This window comes from Sminthopsis crassicaudata, chromosome 2 (genome assembly GCF_048593235.1).
Source record: "Sminthopsis crassicaudata isolate SCR6 chromosome 2, ASM4859323v1, whole genome shotgun sequence".
Lineage (NCBI taxonomy): Eukaryota > Metazoa > Chordata > Mammalia > Dasyuromorphia > Dasyuridae > Sminthopsis > Sminthopsis crassicaudata.
In genome coordinates, this window is record NC_133618.1 from 143,033,485 (window position 1) to 143,052,678 (window position 19,194).

Consider the following 19,194-nt stretch of genomic DNA (forward strand, 5'->3'; position numbering starts at 1 on the left):
AAAAAGCTAGGAAAAGAATAAATTAAAAACTTCCAATTAAATACCAAATTTGAAATTCTTAAAATAAAAAGGGAGATTAATAAAACTGAAAATAAGAAAACTACTGAATTAATAAATAAAACTAAGAGTTGGTTTTATTAAAAAAAAAACAACAAAATAGATAAACCTTTAGTTAATTTGATTTAAAAAAGGAAAGAAGAAAATCTAATTGTTAGTCTTAAAAATGAAAAGGGGGAACTTTCCACCAATGAAAAGGAAATTAGAGCAATAATTAGGATCTATTTTGCCCAACTATATGTCAATAAAATTGATAATATAAGTGAAATGGAGGAATACCTATAAAAATGTAGGTTGCCCAGATTAACAGAAGAGGAAATAAATTACTTAAATCCATTTTTGAAAAGTAAATAGTACAAATTTTTAATCAGCTCCCTAAAAAAAAAAAAAATCTCTAGGGCCAGATGGATTTACATGTGAATTCTTCCAAATATTTGAAGAATTATTAATTCCAATAATATGGAAACTATTTGAAAAAATAGGGAAAGTAGTCCTACTAAATTCTTTTTATGACACAGATATGGTGCTGATACCTAAACCAGGTAGGATAAAAACAGAAGGAAAATTATAGACCAGTTTCTCTAATGAATATTGGTGCAATCCTAAATAAAATATTAGCAAAGAGATTACAGCAAGTCATCCCCAGAATAATACATCATAACGAAGTAGGATTTATACCAGGAATGAAGGGCTGGTTCAGTATGAGGAAAACTATTAACATAATTAACTATATCAATAATCAAATTAACAAAAATCATATTATGTCAATAGATGCAGAAAAAGCATTTGATAAAATCCAATATCCATTCCTATTAAAAACACTAGAGAGTATAGGAATAAGTGGATTTTTCCTTAAAGTGAAAAGCATCTATTTAAAGCCATCAGCAAGTATCATATGTAATGGGGACAAACTAGAATCACTCCCAATAAGATCAGGGATGAAACAAGCTTGCTCACTATCACAATTACTATTCATTATTGTATTAGAAATGTTAGCTTTGGTGATGAGAAGAAAAAGAGATAAAAGGAATTAGAGTAGATAATGAAGAAACTAAATTGTCACTCTTTGCATATTTTATTATGGTATACTTTGAGAATCCTAGAGAATCAATTAAATTAACAACTTTAGTAACGTTTCAGGATACAAAAATAAGTCATCAACATATCTATGTTACCAACAAAGTTCAGTAAGCCAGAGACGCAAAAAGAAATTCCATTTAAAATAATTGTTGATTATATAAAATATTTGGGAGTCTACCTGCCAAGGCAAAGTCAGTCGCTATATGACCCCAAGTACAAAACACTTTCTACACAAATAAAGTCAGATCTAAACAATTTGAAAAATAGCAAGTGTTCATGGGTAGGTCTAGCGAATATAATAAAAATGACAATACTAGCTAAATTAATCTTCTTATTTAGTGCCATACCAAACTACCAATTATTTTACAGATCTAGAAAAAATAACAAAGTTCATCTGGAAGAACAAAAGGTCAAGAATTTCAAGGGAACTAATGAAAAAATTGCCAATGAAGGTGACCTACCTGTGCCAGACCTAAAACTATATTATAAAGCAGTGGTCATCAAAACCATTTGATACTGACTAAGAGATAGAATAGTCCATCAGTGGAATAGATTAGGTTCACAGGACAAAATAGTCAATAACTATAGCAATCTAATGTTTGACAAACCCAAAGACCCCAGCTTTTGGGATAAGAACTCACTATTTCACAAAAACTGCTGGGAAAATTAGAAAGTAGTATGGCACTAACTAGGTATTGACCTGCACTTAACACCATATACCAAGATATGGAGTTTTCCTTAAAATGATCAGTAGCATCTATTTAAAACCATCAGCAAACATTATATATAATAGGGATAAACTAAAACCATTCCTTTAAAGTGGGAGCTGCTAGGCCCTGAATAATCCCGTTTTGGCTCCTTGATAATTGATTTGGATCTAATTAGCACTTATTTCTCATAATCATTGTAAGTCTTGAATAAAATGATATTTAGAAAATGCTTTATAAATCTTAAAGTATTATATAAGTACTGTTTGTTTAAAATGTTGTTATATCTCAGATGAGATACAAATTCAGCCAGGCAGCATATACTAGATGAGCCAAACCTTTGTCACCAATTTAATTGCTGCTTTCCATTAGACTCCTTTGTAGAGCACCAGGACCCATTGCCCAAGATTTTCTGTAATTGCAGACAGCTCTAGCAGCCATTATCTAGGGGACTAATCCCTGTACTGATTAAACTGGCCATTCACCTTTGTAAATGCTATAGTAATTGTCTTTCTAACTCCTAAAGACCCAGAAAATAAAATTTTGCCCCCAATGTCTTTGGCAATATCAAATAGTTGAATATTCAAAACTGATAGTTTTATTGATAGAAGTGACACTAAAAATACATCATCATTCATCTGTCTTAGTGTGGCCCCCTGTTAGGGGTCACGGTCCTAACTCCTAAGTGGAACAGGCCTTATGTGACCAGCACTGCCTGTCCACCTAAAATGGTGAAGATTGTGAACAATGAGGAGCGAGAGTCAGGGTGGTGTGAGGCTCCGTTTATTACAAGGACTGCAGGTGCTTTTATCATCTTGCTACTTGTTTCTAGCTACTACTGCATACATAATTACATCCTAGCCTATAATAGATACATGATTCTCTACAGGAAGCTACACGTACATATGTTGTGTTCATTCCTTTCCTAATAAGGATATTCAAGGTACTCCTCTCTAAGGTCCAGCACACCTCTCCTGGGAATTGCCATGTTCCTCTTTAGGGTGGGACCCCCTTCCTCCCAGCGCCATCAGATTACCTGATCTGTACCCTGTGCAATGTCCAAACCCCCAAAATCACGAACTGTCTCTTTTTTTGGTTTGTTTCTCCAGTGCTTTGCACATAATAAGCATTTAATAAGTGCTTTTATCTAGGTTGAGGGTAACTGAGAGGCTTCAAATCCATTAGTGAGTTAGGAGAATATCTATCCCAAGTATACAAAGACTTCCCTGATGAGTAGGCAACTAAGAACAGTTTTTTCCAACAGAAATGAAGAGAATAGAAGTAGAGGCTGCAGTGAGTTTAAAGCTTAGTCAGACATCAAAGACACTAAAGATCATCAATTGCATCTTAGGCCATCATCAGTCTTGATTTTTGTCTTGCTATTGAATTTTGATGACTCTGGAAGAGAGGAGGCTGACAACTTTGTGTAATTCTGCCTTACTTAAATCCAGTTCACACACAAGTCAAGATATCACTCTATGATGTTGGTCTCCTTAAAAACATGTTTGACCCGGAAATACCACTATTTGCTCTGTTTCCAAAGATGATTGGGGGAAAAGGAAAAGAGCCTAAATAAATGTTTTGAAATTTTTATAACAGCTCTCTTTGTGATGGCAAAGACTGGAAAATGCAGGGAAGCATTAGTATATGTTACGTTATATACAGGATATTGTATACAGTAATAGCAATATTGTTTTAAGAATGACTTTGAGTAAATGTTATTTTGTCTATTATAAATACCCAAATTAACTTTATAAGGACATATGAAGAAAGATGCTAGATCTAGAGAAAGAACTGATAAAATAGAAGTGTGTATAGAATAATTTTACATATGTGTAACTATTTGTGTTTAATAGTAGCCATTTTTTAAGACTGAAGTAGGGGAGAGAAAAAAAATTTACATGATAATTTTGTTGTATAATTGAAAGGAATAGCAAGTTGTACATAGTAGATTTGTAGTTTTATGTAAATTCATCTATCATAAATGCTTGTTTTATTTCATAAACTAAAAACAAAATAAAAAATTTTTAAAGATAATAGCTTAGAAAACTTAAAACAACATACTTAAAGTGTGCTTTAATTTGAAGGTGTGCTAGTAGTTTTGATGATTTTCATTTCCATGTTATTCTAGCAAATGACCATAGCTCTTTTCTCTGATTTATTTGCCACTTTCTTTGTGTCCTAAGACAAACGAGAAGATTCTAGTCAAAGTCCTGGACATCTTAGGTTTCTGAATGGAAGCTAGTTATAGAATTCTCTCTTCTTAGCTTCTTTCTCTCTTTGTCCTTTCTTCTCCCCATTCTTAACTTCTTGGTTTCACAAGCTATTTGACTTAACCTTCTGATTTCTTTGATGCCCATCAAAGTCCCTTTAAGTATTTTTGTGTGTATTTGTTGAAAGTTTCTAAAGAACCAAAATGGTTTCAACTTTTTGCCCTTTTAATCTGTAGCATTTAGCACAGTGCTTGGGGGCATGGTTAGTATTTAATAAATGCCTTTTGTTTGATTAATTGTAATAAACTGTGTGGGGACCTATTTTAAGTGATAGAATTATCCTGTAATACACAATTTCTGATTTCAATTATATAATACTTTGACTTTTAAAAAAATCTTTAATCAGCATGTTGATAAGTGGGTTATAAATGCTTGGTGCATCTTTGAGTTCATTTGTTTTAAGTTTGTGTACTTGTGGGTTAAATTATGTTATAATATGTAATTTTAAGATGTGGCCTTAATTAGAATTTATCTAATAGATTTTCCCCCCACTTTTTATCCTATATGCTCAATGTCAATTTTTAAAGTTCCCATTTGCACACTTGTTAAATCACTGACTCTAGATAAGCAAGAGAACTATGTTTTGGTGGCATGAAATAGTGAACTTTTAAAAAGCAAATTGTCTGAAGCACAAATAATAAATGTGGCATTCGGTTCTGGCTGTATAGTATTAGTCTTTGCTAATCCTTTACCCCTACCTCTTAATATTATTAACAACCTTATACATTTTAGGAACTTTAGTTTTAATTAGCACTTTAAAATTATTAATTAAAAAATGAGCATTTCTGTATACATACCGAGCCCAATACAGGTTTGTATATTAAGTGGAATCTTCACTTCGTTTAACACTTGTTTTTGACAAAGTAAATAAAATTGTACACATGCTTTCAAAATTGTCTTATTGTATGAATTGTCAACTTTCTTCTTGCTTCTTTTCTGCATTTAAAAAATAAGTTTCAGGGCAGCTAGGTAGTGCAATGGAAAGAGCTCTAGCCCTGAAGTCAGGAGGACCTGAGTTCAAATGTGACTTCAGATACTTAACATTTTCTATTATGTGATCCTAGGCAAGTCACTTAACCCCAATTGTCTCAGCAAAAATAAATAAATAAAATAAAATATCAATTGGCTTTTTTACCTCATCACTATTAGTGTCTACTCCCACTTAATAAAAGAGAAAATAATTTGTGTAACAAATAAGCATGGTCAAGCAAATTAAAGCAACACATTTGCCATGTCCAAAGAATTTCTTTCTTTCCCCAGTCTTTTAATATTGTTCTAATAATTCTTGTTGCCTCAACTATTATTGATGATATAAAATCATTGATTTTTGTTTGGTCTATTCTAGTTTTCAGTGAGTCTCTTACTTGGTAAGATTTGCCACTTTCTCTTCTAGCTATTTGCTCTTCTTCCATATTTTTAATCAAAGGCTTTTAGTTTTTGTAAATCTCTTCATGTCTTTAATGTTTTTATATTTGTAGGAGGTCCATTTTTTCCTTTGAGTTTTCTTTCAGTTGTTAGATTAATGTCTCTTTGTAGAATGGAACCTCTGGATTTATAGTAATTCTTCATATTGTTCCTTCAGTTTATTCATTTGTCTATTCTTAGTTTCTGAACTGGGGTTTTTTGTCTGGGTTAGGCTCTATCCACTGTTGTGTTTTTTTAGTAAGACTGTCTATCCTTCTTTGTCTTACTCTAGATCAACCAGATTCCTGTGCTTATTGTCTCTGCCTTCTGCTGTTAGCTCCTTCCTCCACCCTTCATCATTGAGGTTCAGAGTATTGGATATTTAGGTGGTCTTAAGATAGAATACTCAGGACCTCAGAGCCCTGGGAGTGTCCTAGTCTGAGCACTTGGAAAGTCTTCTAAGATCCTTGTTGTAGGTGTCCAATCCCCATGGAATATTCTAACAATAACAACAATAATAATAATTGACATTTTTATAGTGCTTACTATGCTAGGCAAGTGCCTTTATTAGCCCAATTTCACAAATGAGTGCTGTACTAACTAAGCTGGTGCCCTTTACGCAGCCTTATTGCTGTCTTTGAATATGGAATCTTGGAGACTAAATTTGCTTTTGGCCCATTTCTGAACAGAAGGTTAGGATCGAAGGGGATAGTTATTGGTTGGTTTCCATTGGTATTGGCTTTCCTGTTGCCTTTGAGCCTCTGGCTAGCTTTTTATGCAGTTTAGAGTTTTTCTGTTTGCTGAGGACAAAATTGTCACTGAGGAGCAGTGAACAAAGAAGCTATATGTGAGGATTAACGATTAGTTTCTAAAAGTAGAATAAACAGCCTTTGGAAGTAATGATTTCCTTCTCAGAGATCTTCAAGGGAGGGATTGATTGGATGATCACTTTGAGAATATGTTGAGTGAGGGTTCTCTTTTGAATGTGTTTGAACTCACTGAAACCCTTTATTAAATATTTAGTCTAAGTCAAACTACCCTTCCCATCTTTGTTTTGTTTTGTTTTGTTTTTGTTTTGTTTTGTTTTGTTTTGTTTTTTGGTGATTCTAACTTTCTCATTGGACACATTGGGAATTTTAAAAGTTCAAATGTAAGTAGCTCTCCTTTGCTCTTATGGTTTTAAAAAAAAAGTTTGTTAGAAATCCTTTTTTAATGTTTTTCCCCTCCCAATTTCATTCTTAAAGGTCTTTGCTTAGTTAGATCTCTTCAAACTCTTTTTAAACTGTCTTTTCTTCTGTTTCTCTTTTCTTACTAAGATGATTCTAATTGTAATCATCCTTTATTCTTTTTTTTTTTTTTTTTTTTTTTTTTTTTTTTTTTTTTTTGGTGAGATTGTTACAAACAAGTTTTTATTCTCTGCCACCATCACTGAAGAAGTGAAGTGAGAGTGGGAGTACCCAGGACTGAGGACCATTTTGCATTTTTCTATGTTTAATTGATTATTATGGCCAAAGAAATCATCCAGTTTCCAGCCTAATGGTGCTAAGCTTTTTCCTACTTAATTAGGCTGCTCCTGGGAAATCAGTCTCTGCCTATTATTGGCTTATAATTGAAGCCTTTCTAACATGGCAGAACTTACCAGGATTTAGCCTGTATTGAGAATTCAAGGCTATCTCCTTAGCATAATCAAAGCATCAAAGTAGAACTTTGTGGAGATTTTTCATAAAACAAATAAAAATATTAAAAAATGGAACTTGCTAAATATAGATTTTCCAGAGAGTAATTTAAGTGAAGTAGGCTTACCCAATGTGACAGGGATTCCTTCTTTGCAGTCTAAAGTCCAGAGATCCTACTTGGCTCAGTCTAATAATGCTGTTCTATTTTTGGCACATCCGCCCTAGGAGACTTATGCCATAGATCCTGTATTAACCACTGTACCTCTTCACAACTTAACTCCATTCATTGTTTTTGGTCTGTCCTTGTCCCATTTCTCTTATCTGCCCTAACCCTAACCTACTTTAGAGTTACTTTTACTTGCTTCCTTTTGCCCTATTTAAGAAAGAAAACAAAGAAGGAAAGAAATTATTGTTACTAGATAACTGAAGAAAGTAAATTTAAACAGTATAAATTACCCATTCTGATTTTTATCTTCAGATCACTTCCACTCAGATCACTTTTCATTTTGGATGAGAAATCTGAATCTTGCTTACTTTTTCTCTGAATATCTCATTATTCAGGAAAAGAAGAGATTCTCAACCTCTGTTCTCTTACCTTAAAGTTAGTAAAAATATTGGGTTTATTCCAGCAGAGTACTGAAAGGTTGGCTGATGTTTTTGTCTATATAAATTTAAAAAACACATACATAAGGTATAGCTGAGTTGTGATGAAACAAATATCTCATCAATAGAATTTTAGGGTTTTTTAAAAAATATTATGATGAACAGTGGCAAAATAGGTTAAAGCCAAGTATTAATAACTTCATCCCAGAATCTCAGATTCTACTTTAATTTTAGACATCACTTTGACTGAGAAAAGGTTTAAAGTAGGATAGGCTGTAATTTAGGCTTTCCATTGGTAATTTACCCATTTCATGATCGTTTGATTTGGATTTGACTAAGTTGAGATAGCAATGAGATATAAAAGGGATAAGTATGAAACTTCCTTTGGGTCTTATATGATAAAGGACTAGTGATTTTCTGGAGAGACAGCCCCAAGAAATCTTGTTTAGATGACTTGTGTTTCTCCTTTGTCCCTTAAGGTGACATGTTCATTTTCCCCTGCTTTCTGATCTTTTTGCAGCCATGGTTCACTTTCTTCATTTCTTGGAATAATCTTTTAGGGAGACAGACCAAATCATGCTCTCCCATTTTAGATAAATTTTGAATAAATTTATGACTTTTTGTTGTCAGTCTCTTCCTGCTACCATATTCATTCATCAGCTAAGTAAAATCTGTCTTTTTTATTTTTGTTTGTTTTTTAATTGAATTGTCCATTTAAATGGCATTTCATTTTTCTCTCTGGCTTGTATAAATATCACTTCATTAACTGCAAAGATCTTTTATTTCCTTGGTGTGGTTAGTTTGTCTGAAAAAAAACCACATTGCCAACCCTCTACAGCTCTTGGTGAATAATCTGTAATATTTTCTATGGCTGAAAATTTCTTCATCTTGAAGCATACCTAAGTGGAGGGTTTTAGCAAAGTTCTTGAATAACAGATATACAACATCAGTAAGCCCTTTCTTGAAGGCTTTCTGGCTTAGGACTTGTTAGGTCTTTTTATATTGTGATGAAGCTTTTGAGCATTCAAGATCATTTTTTTGCTGTGATGGCACCTTGAAAGTAGAAAAGGTGTTAGTGAAGTAATATAAATCTAAGACTAAGAATTTTATCATCTAATTGTGGAAATATGTATTGAAAAATTATACATGTTTAACACATTGGATCACTTGCCATCTAGAGGAAGGGGTGGAGGGAGGAGAAAAGTTTGGAATATAAGGTTTTGCAGGGGTGAATGTTGAAAATTATGCATGCATATGTTTTGAAAATAAAAAGCTACAATTAAAAAATAAAACAAAACAATCCCCCCCAAAAAAGAATTTTTTCATCTATAAAAAGTGGTGTTCTCTTATTTTACTGTTTTAATAACTACTATAATTTCTGTAGTAATTTCTTAGTAGTTAAAGAATAGGATTCATAAGGAAGCTTGTCATAATGAAAATATTTTGAACTTCTAAAATCATGCAAAATCTGACTAAAATAAGCCATTTTATTCCTGCTATCTATTTGGGTCTCTCTCACCCTTTGGATAGTGTAGAAAGTGTCTATTTAAAGATACTTGTATCTTTCATTTAGTTGAGCTCCTTTCTGTTTGAGAAATTTGTTGCTTTCAGGCTGTCACTTAGGGAATACAAAATAAAGTAGGTTTTATTTGTCATTATATTTGATGTTATTAAATTAAACTATTTAATTTTTAAATGTTTCGTGTTTTTCCTAGCAAGGTAGTTCATTAATTGTATTGTCATACATACTTTGCGTCATACATGCAATTGAGACAAATTGTCCCCTTCCCAATTGTATGATCAGAAATGGGTTGAATTGACTTTCAGAGCTTCCAAAGTAAAACCTGGTAACAAAATGGAAAAATAGATGATTTAGTTTGAAACATCCCTTTTTAGCATGCTTAGTTATTAAGAAACAGAACTATTACTTTTATATCTGCTCTTTTCAAACTTATGTTTATTGGGGGGAAAAATTTATACCATCAGATCAGTTATATCCTTGATAGAATTTTTTTATCTTTTTCTAGAAAACTATGTAATCTTTTTAAGTAACTTTAATATGTGTTTAATGTTTGTTAAAATAAGTAAAATGTATTTATGTAATTTTATAGTCTGCCTAACCTAGAATTTATAGCATTATAGGATTTTCACACTGGAAAGGACTTTAATACTTATGTAGTCTAATTGCCTTATTTTAACTATCCAAAATTACACCAGTGTAAAAGGCACCATAAATGACCGATGTCTTTTAAATCCAGATCCATTGCTCTGACCATTGAACTAATTCAAATCGAAAAGAATTATGCAAGCATATAGTTTAAACATCATCTTTAAGCATTGTGATTTTTCCTTTTTAATTCTTCTTAAATGAATAATTTCATAGTTTGGAGTCACTTTTTTAAATCCCTTAGTAGGATGTAAATTCCTTGACTTCTGATTTTGTCTTTCTCCAGAATACAAAGCACAGTCAATGCCTTAAACATAGTAGGTGCTTAGGAAATATTTGTTGTTTTGGATTATATTTCTCTTTTTAGTTAAAGAATTATAATAACAAAAGACTTCTACATTAAAATTTATGTAGGAAAGTCTTTTATTTTACTTGTTTAAATCAGCATCAAATTCAGTAAACATTATTTTTGAGTGCCTACTTGATGATATGATATGATAGGTAAAAATCTCTTATGATCAAATATGAGGCTTATGGCATTGGATTTATCTGCAGTCTTTCCCAAAAACAATAAATGATCAGATTTAATATCCAGGATTTTTTTTAAGGGATTGTGACTTGCCTAGAGTCACACAGCTACCAAGTGACTGAAGCCAGATTTGAAATATACAGGATCTTAGAAATTTTTCATCATATAATTTAAGTGTTATGGATATAGAACCAGAGAACTTATTAAATAACCACAGAAAGCATATGGTTTTTATTCGTAATATTATCACCTTCTCTAAACACAATTATTTTTATTTTTTTGTCTGTTTCTAGCTGTTCCTTTTCCTCCAACTCGGCGGCTCACCATAAAAGAAATATTTGAAGATGGTAAACCTAGACTTGATATCTTGAAAAACCACTTGGTGAAAGAAGGTAGACTAGAAGAGGAAGCAGCCTTAAAGATAATCAATGATGGAGGTGCCATTCTGAAAAGTGAAAAGACTATGATAGAATTGGAAGCACCTATCACAGGTCTGAGAAGTGTTCCATGATGACATATATGGATGGGCACTAATACAAGTATTGAGTATTCTTGTGGAAGTTATATGTTGTGCTAATTTTCTTTGATATTGTTTTGAAATTTGAAATGTTGCTAATTTTACTATAATATTTTCTTTGTTCATTAAGTCCAAAAAGTCTATAGAAGAGAATTTCATTATGACAACTTGAATATAATTTTTAAAAATACTGATCATAATAATTCCTCTTAGTATAATGCCTTTTTTCTTCTGAAATTGTAAATACTGTTACCTGCATGTTTTTTTTTAACCTAGTGTGTGGTGATGTTCATGGACAATTCTTTGACCTGATGAAATTATTTGAAGTTGGAGGATCACCTGTTAACACACGCTACCTCTTCCTGGGAGACTATGTGGATAGAGGCTACTTCAGTATAGAGGTAAAAATTAAATTAGAAAACTAAGTAAAACAAATTTGTTCAAAATTTGGACATTTTAAAATTATGACATAAAAGACAAAGTGTTTTTTGGTTTTCAGTTTAGTGAAGTTATTGAAATGAGAAAATCAATAGCATTTTAGATCTTCTTACTTTTTATATCTAAATGGATATAAAAAAGACTTTAATAATATTAGGTAGGAATGATTTATTTCATAACAATAGGAGTCATATAAATGATTAAATTAATTCAGCATTGCAAATAATCATTTTTAAATTAACCTGCTCTCCCTATAGCTAATACACAATTAATAAATAAATGGTATAAGTTATTACTTGTCATAGGCATATAGCTAATACACAATTAATAAATAAATGGTATAAGTTATTACTTGTCATAGGCCATGGCTCAGTTAATTGATGTGATTACCTTTGGCTCATCCTTCTCCTTTACTTTGTATTTCATCAGTTACTTGTTAGGGGCTGGGACCGTTCACAAATCTATTAATTGCTTTTTTTTTTTTTGTAAATAGTTTTTATACTTTTTTCCAATTACATAGAAAGATATTTTTCAATATTGATTTTTTATAAGATTTTTGAGTCCCAAATTTTTCTCTCTCATCAAGATTTGCTGTCTTAAAAAGATTGCAGGCAGTCTGATATAAATTATACATATGTAATCATGCTAAAATATTTCCATATATTTAGAAGAATTGCACATGTTTAACCTATATTGAATTTCTTGTTATCTAGGGGTGGAGAAAGGGAGGAAGAAAAATTTTAAACACAAGTTTTACAAAGGTGGATGTTAAACTGTCTTTTCGTGTATTTGGAAAAATAAAAAGCTATTATTATAAAAACATTTCCACATTAGTCATAGTGTGAAAGAAGAATCAGAACAAAAGGGAAAAACCATGAGAAACAGGGAAACAAACAACAACAAAAAAGTGAAAATAGTATACTTTAATCTGCTTTCAGATTCCATGGTTCTTTCTCTGGATATAGATAGCATTTTCTGTCATAAGTTTTTTGGAATTGTCTTGGATCATTGTATTGCTGAGAAGAGCTAAGCCTATCATAGTTAATTTAATCATCACACAATCTTGCTGTAACAGTGTACAGTGTTCTCCTGACTTTGCTCACTTCACTCCACATCAATTCATGTAAGTCTTTCTGAAATCTACCTGCTTATCATTCTTTATAACACATTAGTATTCTTTTACATTCATATACCACAAGTTGTTCAGCCATTCTCCAATTGATGGGCATCCTCTCGAGTTCTAATTTTTGCCACCATGAAAAGAGTTGCTGTAATAAATATTTTTATACATATTGATCTTTTTCCTTTTTTCATGATCTCTTTGAGATATAGACCTATTACTGGCATTGCTATATCAAAATGTTATGCAGAGTTTGGTTGCTCTTTGGACTTAGTTCCAAATTATTCTCCAGATTGGTTGGATCAGTTCACAACTCTACCAACAATGCATTAGTGTCCCAATTTTCCTACATCTTCTCCAACATTTATCATTTTCTTTCTTTTTTTTTTTTGTCATATCAATCTGATAGGTCTGAGGTAGTATCCAGGTTTATTAATTTCAACTGAAAATGTTCTGAATGCATCACCTCTTTTCTATTCCTGCTGTCACTATCTTAATTTAATACCCCCACTTTCCCTCTATACATACACACACACATACATACATTTTTACATGTCTTCCTGCTTCACTCAAGTAATCTTATGTGTAGACTTGGTATTGTCATTCCTCTGCTGAGACATTTTTACCTGTTTCCTCTTGTTGACCAAGTCAGGCTCAAAATTTTGCCATTTGCCAAGGTCATCCACAACTTTGAATTGCCCTGACTTCCCATCTTTGCATCATGTTACCCACTATCCCTCACATTCTCCTTATTCTAGACAAATTCAACAACTTTCTTTCTCTGCCTCACTAAAAAAGCTTTTTCTGCACCGAGCTCCCTATTTGCCAATTTATATTTTTCTGAGACCTCACATGGCACAGTGTTCTGTAGCTATCTAATGCGTTTATCATGGAATATTTTACATTTTGCCTATTTTTGTTGCTTGGTATCTTAGCCATCTTCTAGACATGAAGTGGAGGTTCTCTATATTTTACAATTTATTATTCTTCCATCCCCAGCATCTAACAATAGTACTTTTGCACAGTTACATCATAAAATATTGTTGGTAGTAATTGATGATTTGAGTAAGAAAATCAGAAAAGAGCTAAATCAGAGAAACCAGGGGAAAATATAATAAAACAAGAAGAGGTTAGCAGAATCAAATGTAAACAGAAAGGTAAGGACATTGAGAACTAAGAAAAGACTATTGAATTTGGTAATTAAAAGGTCTTTCTGAGTTTCAGTAGAATAATAGGATGATGAGGAAGTAGAAGCAACTACAAGTTTAGAAGTAGAAAGGACAAGGGAATTCTGTTAGTTTAAGGGCATTGCAGGTTCAAGGACTGAATTTATAATCCTTATAATAAGAAGAAAATAAACATATTTTAATCAAAAGACAAAGGGACCAGGAGAGCAGGAGCGAAAGTAAGAAAGAAACCTAATTTCTTCCAGACTATTACCTAGTTTTTCCAGAAGTTTTTGTCAAAGATTGAGTCCTTTACCCCAATAACTGGACTGAAGTTATAGGATTTTATTGAATACTGTACTGTTGTATCCATTTGCTTCTGCATATAGCTAATCTCTTCTATCAATTGACCTTTTTTTTTTTTTTTTTTTTTTTTTGTTAAAACAGTACAAAAATGCTAAATATAACCAACATAATTGTTTGGAATGGAATTTGAATTGAATTTCTCTCTGTTTTGTTGATTGTTGTTATTCAGTTGTTTTTCAGTTCTTGAGAAAGATACTGGAAGGGTTTAGCTCTGGCTCATTTTACAGATGAGAAAAATTGAGGCAAACGGATCTAAGTGACTTTCCTGGGGTCACACAGGCAGTAATCAAGTCATACAGCTCAAATCTAAGTCCAGATTTGAACTCAGGAAAATGAGTCTTCCTGATTCTGAGTCTGGCACTCTTTCTACTGTACTACCTAGCCACCCTGTTTTGTTAGTTATGTATAAGAAAGCTGACACTTTATGTGAATTTATTTTTTATCCTGAAACTTTGCTGAAATTACTATTTCAATTAATTTTTAGTTTACTCTATTGAATTCACTAAGCATATCATCTGCAGAAAGCATTAATTTTCTTTTTGTCCGTGTTCATTCCTTCAATTTCTTTTTCTTGTTTAATTGAGATAGCTAGTGGTCTTTTTTTTTTTCACTAAATAGCTAAATCGTAACAGTGATAATAAGTATTCTTACTTTATCCTAGATCTTACAAAAATAGCCTCTAACTTTTTTCCATTACATATGTTTGCTCTTGTAGTTAAATAAATACTGTTTATTATGTTAAGGAACAATACACTTGCTCCTATGATTATTAGCATTTTTAATGGAAATGAGTGTTGAATTTTGTTTTAAAAAATCTTTTCAGCATCTGTGGATATTATAATCATGTGGTTTTTATTATTTTTATTATTAATATACTTAATATATTTACAGTATCCTTATGTTGAATCATTCCTACATTACTGAAATAAACTCAATCTGGTCATACTTTGTGATCTTTCTAATATGTTGTTTTTAAGCTACTTGCTAATTCTTTAAAGTTTTACATAAATGGTCTATAGTTTTCTTTTTTCTACTTTGTCTCTTGTTTAGGTATCAAGACCACTTTTGTAGTAGAAAGAGATTGGAAATGTATCTTTTCTTATTGTGAACAACTTAGGTAGTATTAGAGTTAGTTTGATTTTAGTGTTAAATAGAATTTACTTTTAAATCCACCTTTTTTGTGGCTCAAAACAAAGTTTTATTTATGTAAGAAGGGATAAGGAGATTAATAAATTCAAATTTAGATTAAATACTTAACATGTTATCTCTTAAAATCCTTGACTTAAAATCTTAACACTAACTGAAACAGTTTTAAAACTAAATTTGGTATGATTTTCAGTTGCTTGGTATCCTTGAAACTTGTAGAGATTTAGAATACTTTGCTGTCACTTAATAAGCTATTACTGAAAAATCATTTAGCCTCTTCAAGCAAAAACAGACATATCCAAATTATGTTATAGTCCCAATTAGTAATGGAATAAAGACATATAAGTTGTTCCATTTTATGAACATTTCAATAAAATACCAGGCCTTTCTTTTCAATGTGTTGCAGTCCATTCCAGAGGATATAATGAGACCTTTGCTGTATAGTCTTTTTAGTAATCAATATCACAAAGGGTATCAAATACTTAGACCAATATGAATATAAAGAACCAAGTGCTTTTTCATTTAGTTTCCATACCATCACAATCAAGGAGAATAATATAAAAATCTGAGTAAACACAATTTTTTGAGCCAGGGATATTTTAGTGAAGCAGTTTCGAGAAGTTGCTGCAGACAACTGAAAAAAGCAAACACACCAATACCCCTTGAGAATTGTTATTACCATACAATAGAGGGGATAAATAAATGAGGGATTCATAAAGTTATATCTCCAAGAACTTCACAATCATTTTCCCCCTTAAATTCAGAATTTGTCATGTGATAATTAAGAAGAAAAATAAAACCCACATCCCTTTATTCTTGATTCTAGAACTGCCAAGTTAAGGATTCATCCAGCTTCTTCCGTGGCTTTTGCAATATCCAGGGTATAAGAAAAAAAGATGTGTTCAGTGAAGCAAGCTTTTGGAGAGAGTGAAATCCATAGCACAAGTAGAAGGTTTAGTCTTGATTTAAAAAAAATTTTTTTAAAAAATGGACAGCTACTTTATCTTATGAAATTAGAGAGAACCAGAAGAGAATGGATGAGTATAGAACTATGATGTAGAGAACATTGGTGTCAAACTCAAACAGAAAGGGATCCCCACACTCTCATATAACTTAGAAAACTACAAATTAATATCTAGGATGTATTGTACATTTATTTTGTTAAACATTTCTTAGTTACATTTTAAGTTGGTTCTGGTGTGCTCAGAAGTTTTTGTGAATTGATTGCACCTGATACCTCTAGTATAGAGGATTGAAGATGAAAGCTCAAAATGGATGGCTTCACTTTTCTCACAAGTAAGAAGCAAGAGAGGAAATTGTGTGAGTAGAGTTGAGAAATTGAGGAAAGATTTGGAACAGATACTTTCAAGGATGTGAAAACCAAAGAGATAAACAATGGAAGCACAATGTATTAGTAGAATGTTAGAGTTAAATATTTGATGAATGAATGACTACTAGATAGTAGAAACTATATGTCTTCAAACCATTTTGAAATGTTAGTTCATTTGGAGTATATTATAGGGGCAGCTAGGGGGCACAGTGGATAGAGCACCAGCCTTGAATTCAGGAGGACCCGAGTTCAAATCTGGTCTCAGACACTTAACACTTCCTAGCTGTGTGACCCTGGGCAAGTCACTTAACCCCAGCCTCAGGGGGGGAAAAATAGAGTACATTATAGAATGCAAAATGGATAATTTTGATTATATTAAGTTTAAAAGTTTTTGCACAAACAAAACCATTGCAGGCAAGATTAGAAGGAAAGCAGTAAATTGAGACCATCCAAGGGTTCCAATAAAAGGCCTCATTTCTAAAATATAAGACCACAATCCATTCTCCAATTGATAAATGGTCAAAGAATATTAACAGACAATTTTCAGATGAAGAAATTGAAACCATTTCTAGTCATATGAAAAAATGCTCTAAATCACTATTGATCAGTGAAATGCACATTAAGACAACTCTAAGGTACCACTGCACACCTCTCGAATTGGCTAAAATGACAGGAAAAGATAATAACGAATGTTAGAAGGGATGTGGGAAAACTGGTACACTAATACATTGGTGGAGTTGTGAACTGATCCAATCATGGTGGAGAGCAAGAAACTCTATCCAAAGGGCTATCAAATTGTGCATTCCTTTTGATCTAATAGTGTCTCTACTGGACCATAAAGGAGGGTGAGGGACCCACATGTGCAAAAATGTTGTAGCAGTCCTTTTAGTAATGGCAAGAAACTAGAAACTGAGTGGATGTACATCAGCTAGAGAATGACCGAATAAGTTATAGTATATGAATGTTATAGAAAATTATTGTTCTATAAAAAATGATCAGGAGGATATTTCAGAAAGACCTAGAGAGACTTACTTGTACTGATAGTAAATTAAGTGAGTAGAATCAAGAAAATATTGAACACAGCAACAAGAAGATTGTGATGATTAATTGTGATGGACTTGGCTTTTTTCAACAGCAAGGTGATTTAAGCCAGTTCCAATGGTCTTGTAATGGAGAGATCCATCTGCATCCAAACTTGATTGGATCACAACATAGTATTTTCACTCTTTTTGTTGTTGTTTGCTTGCATTTTGTTTTCTTTCTCATTTTTTTTCCTACTTGATCTGAATTTTCTTGTGCAGCATGGTAATTGTGAAAGTATGTATAGAGGAATTGCACATGTTTAACCTGTATTGGATTATTTGCCAGCCAGAGGAGGGGATGAGTGGGAGAGAGGGGAGAAAAAAAAATTTGGAACACATGGTTTTACAAGGATGAAAATTGAAAATTAACTATGCATATGTCTTGAAAATAAAAAGCTTTTAAAAAAAGAAAGAAAGAAAAAGAAATATTAGTTCACTAGAAAAGTATGATATCTGAAGACAAATATTAAAAGTAGTTAAAATATAAAAGCTTGTATAACATTATCCCTACCATTGTAATTTTTCAAAAATATTACTAATACATTATAGCCAACATGCCTGATCAGCTCGTGATCTTGATCCCTGATTTGGTTCTTCTTGATGGTTTGGATGGAAGTTCAGCTATTTGTAATGCTGTTTTGTTTTGTTTTTCTAAATCATGGAACCAGTTAATAACCAGACTTTGTTAGAAAACCTTCTAAAATCAACTAATCAGGATCTTTAGATTTAAATAAGTATCAAAGATTGACCATAAATTCATATTTGAATCTATGATCATTCCTCTCAATCAGAATACAGGTTTACCAAAAAGAAAATCCTTTTATTCCATACTCTTTTTTTCCCCTAAGTAAAAAAAAAGTTGAACTCATCACATAGAATTTCTGGCTTCCTAGTCCTGGCTATTTGTGGTACCATATATAGTCACTTGGTTAGTTGAGTGATCCATCTGTTGTCCATTATCCTTGCTCAGCACATCTGTATAAAAAAAATGATCTTCAGTACATCTATTTTATTGTTATGTATCAAGGGTGGCATAGTGGATAGAGCACTAAGTATAGAGTCATGAAGACTAAAGTTCAGATTCTGCCTCACTAGCTATCTGATCCTGAACAATTCACATAACTGGTTTGTCTTAGTTTATTTATGTTAAATTTCCTACCTCTCAGGTTGTTGTCTGTAGTCAGTCAGTAAATATTTTTTAAAGTGCCTATTATGTGCCAGGAAGTATGCTAGGGGTCTAGAATACAGAAAGAAGTAAAAGATAGTCATTGCTCTCTAGGAGCTTGCAATCTAATGGAAGAGATAAAAAATAAGCAAATATATAAGAACCATCCCTTCCTCCCCTCTTTAGACTCTCCACAACACATGCACGCACACACACACACACACACACACACACACACACACACACACACATATGCACTCATGCCATAAATAGAAGGTAATTAGCAGAAATAAGGCACTAGAATTAAGAGGGGTTGAGAAAGGCATCTTGCACAAGATGATATTTTGGTTGAGATAAAAAGGAAGCCA

General features: G+C 32.2%; 1 protein-coding gene across 6 annotated transcripts in view; it reads left to right on the forward strand.

Moving 5' to 3' along the window:
• Positions 1 to 19,194, forward strand: part of PPP3CC (protein phosphatase 3 catalytic subunit gamma) — a 106,788-nt gene that overhangs the window by 30,750 nt on the left and 56,844 nt on the right. For all 6 annotated transcript variants that reach the window (XM_074287507.1, XM_074287508.1, XM_074287510.1 and 3 more), the window contains exons 2-3: positions 10,790 to 10,987; positions 11,290 to 11,414. In XM_074287507.1, coding sequence (XP_074143608.1) covers positions 10,790 to 10,987; positions 11,290 to 11,414 — 323 coding nt within the window. The remainder of the gene's footprint in view (positions 1 to 10,789; positions 10,988 to 11,289; positions 11,415 to 19,194) is intronic.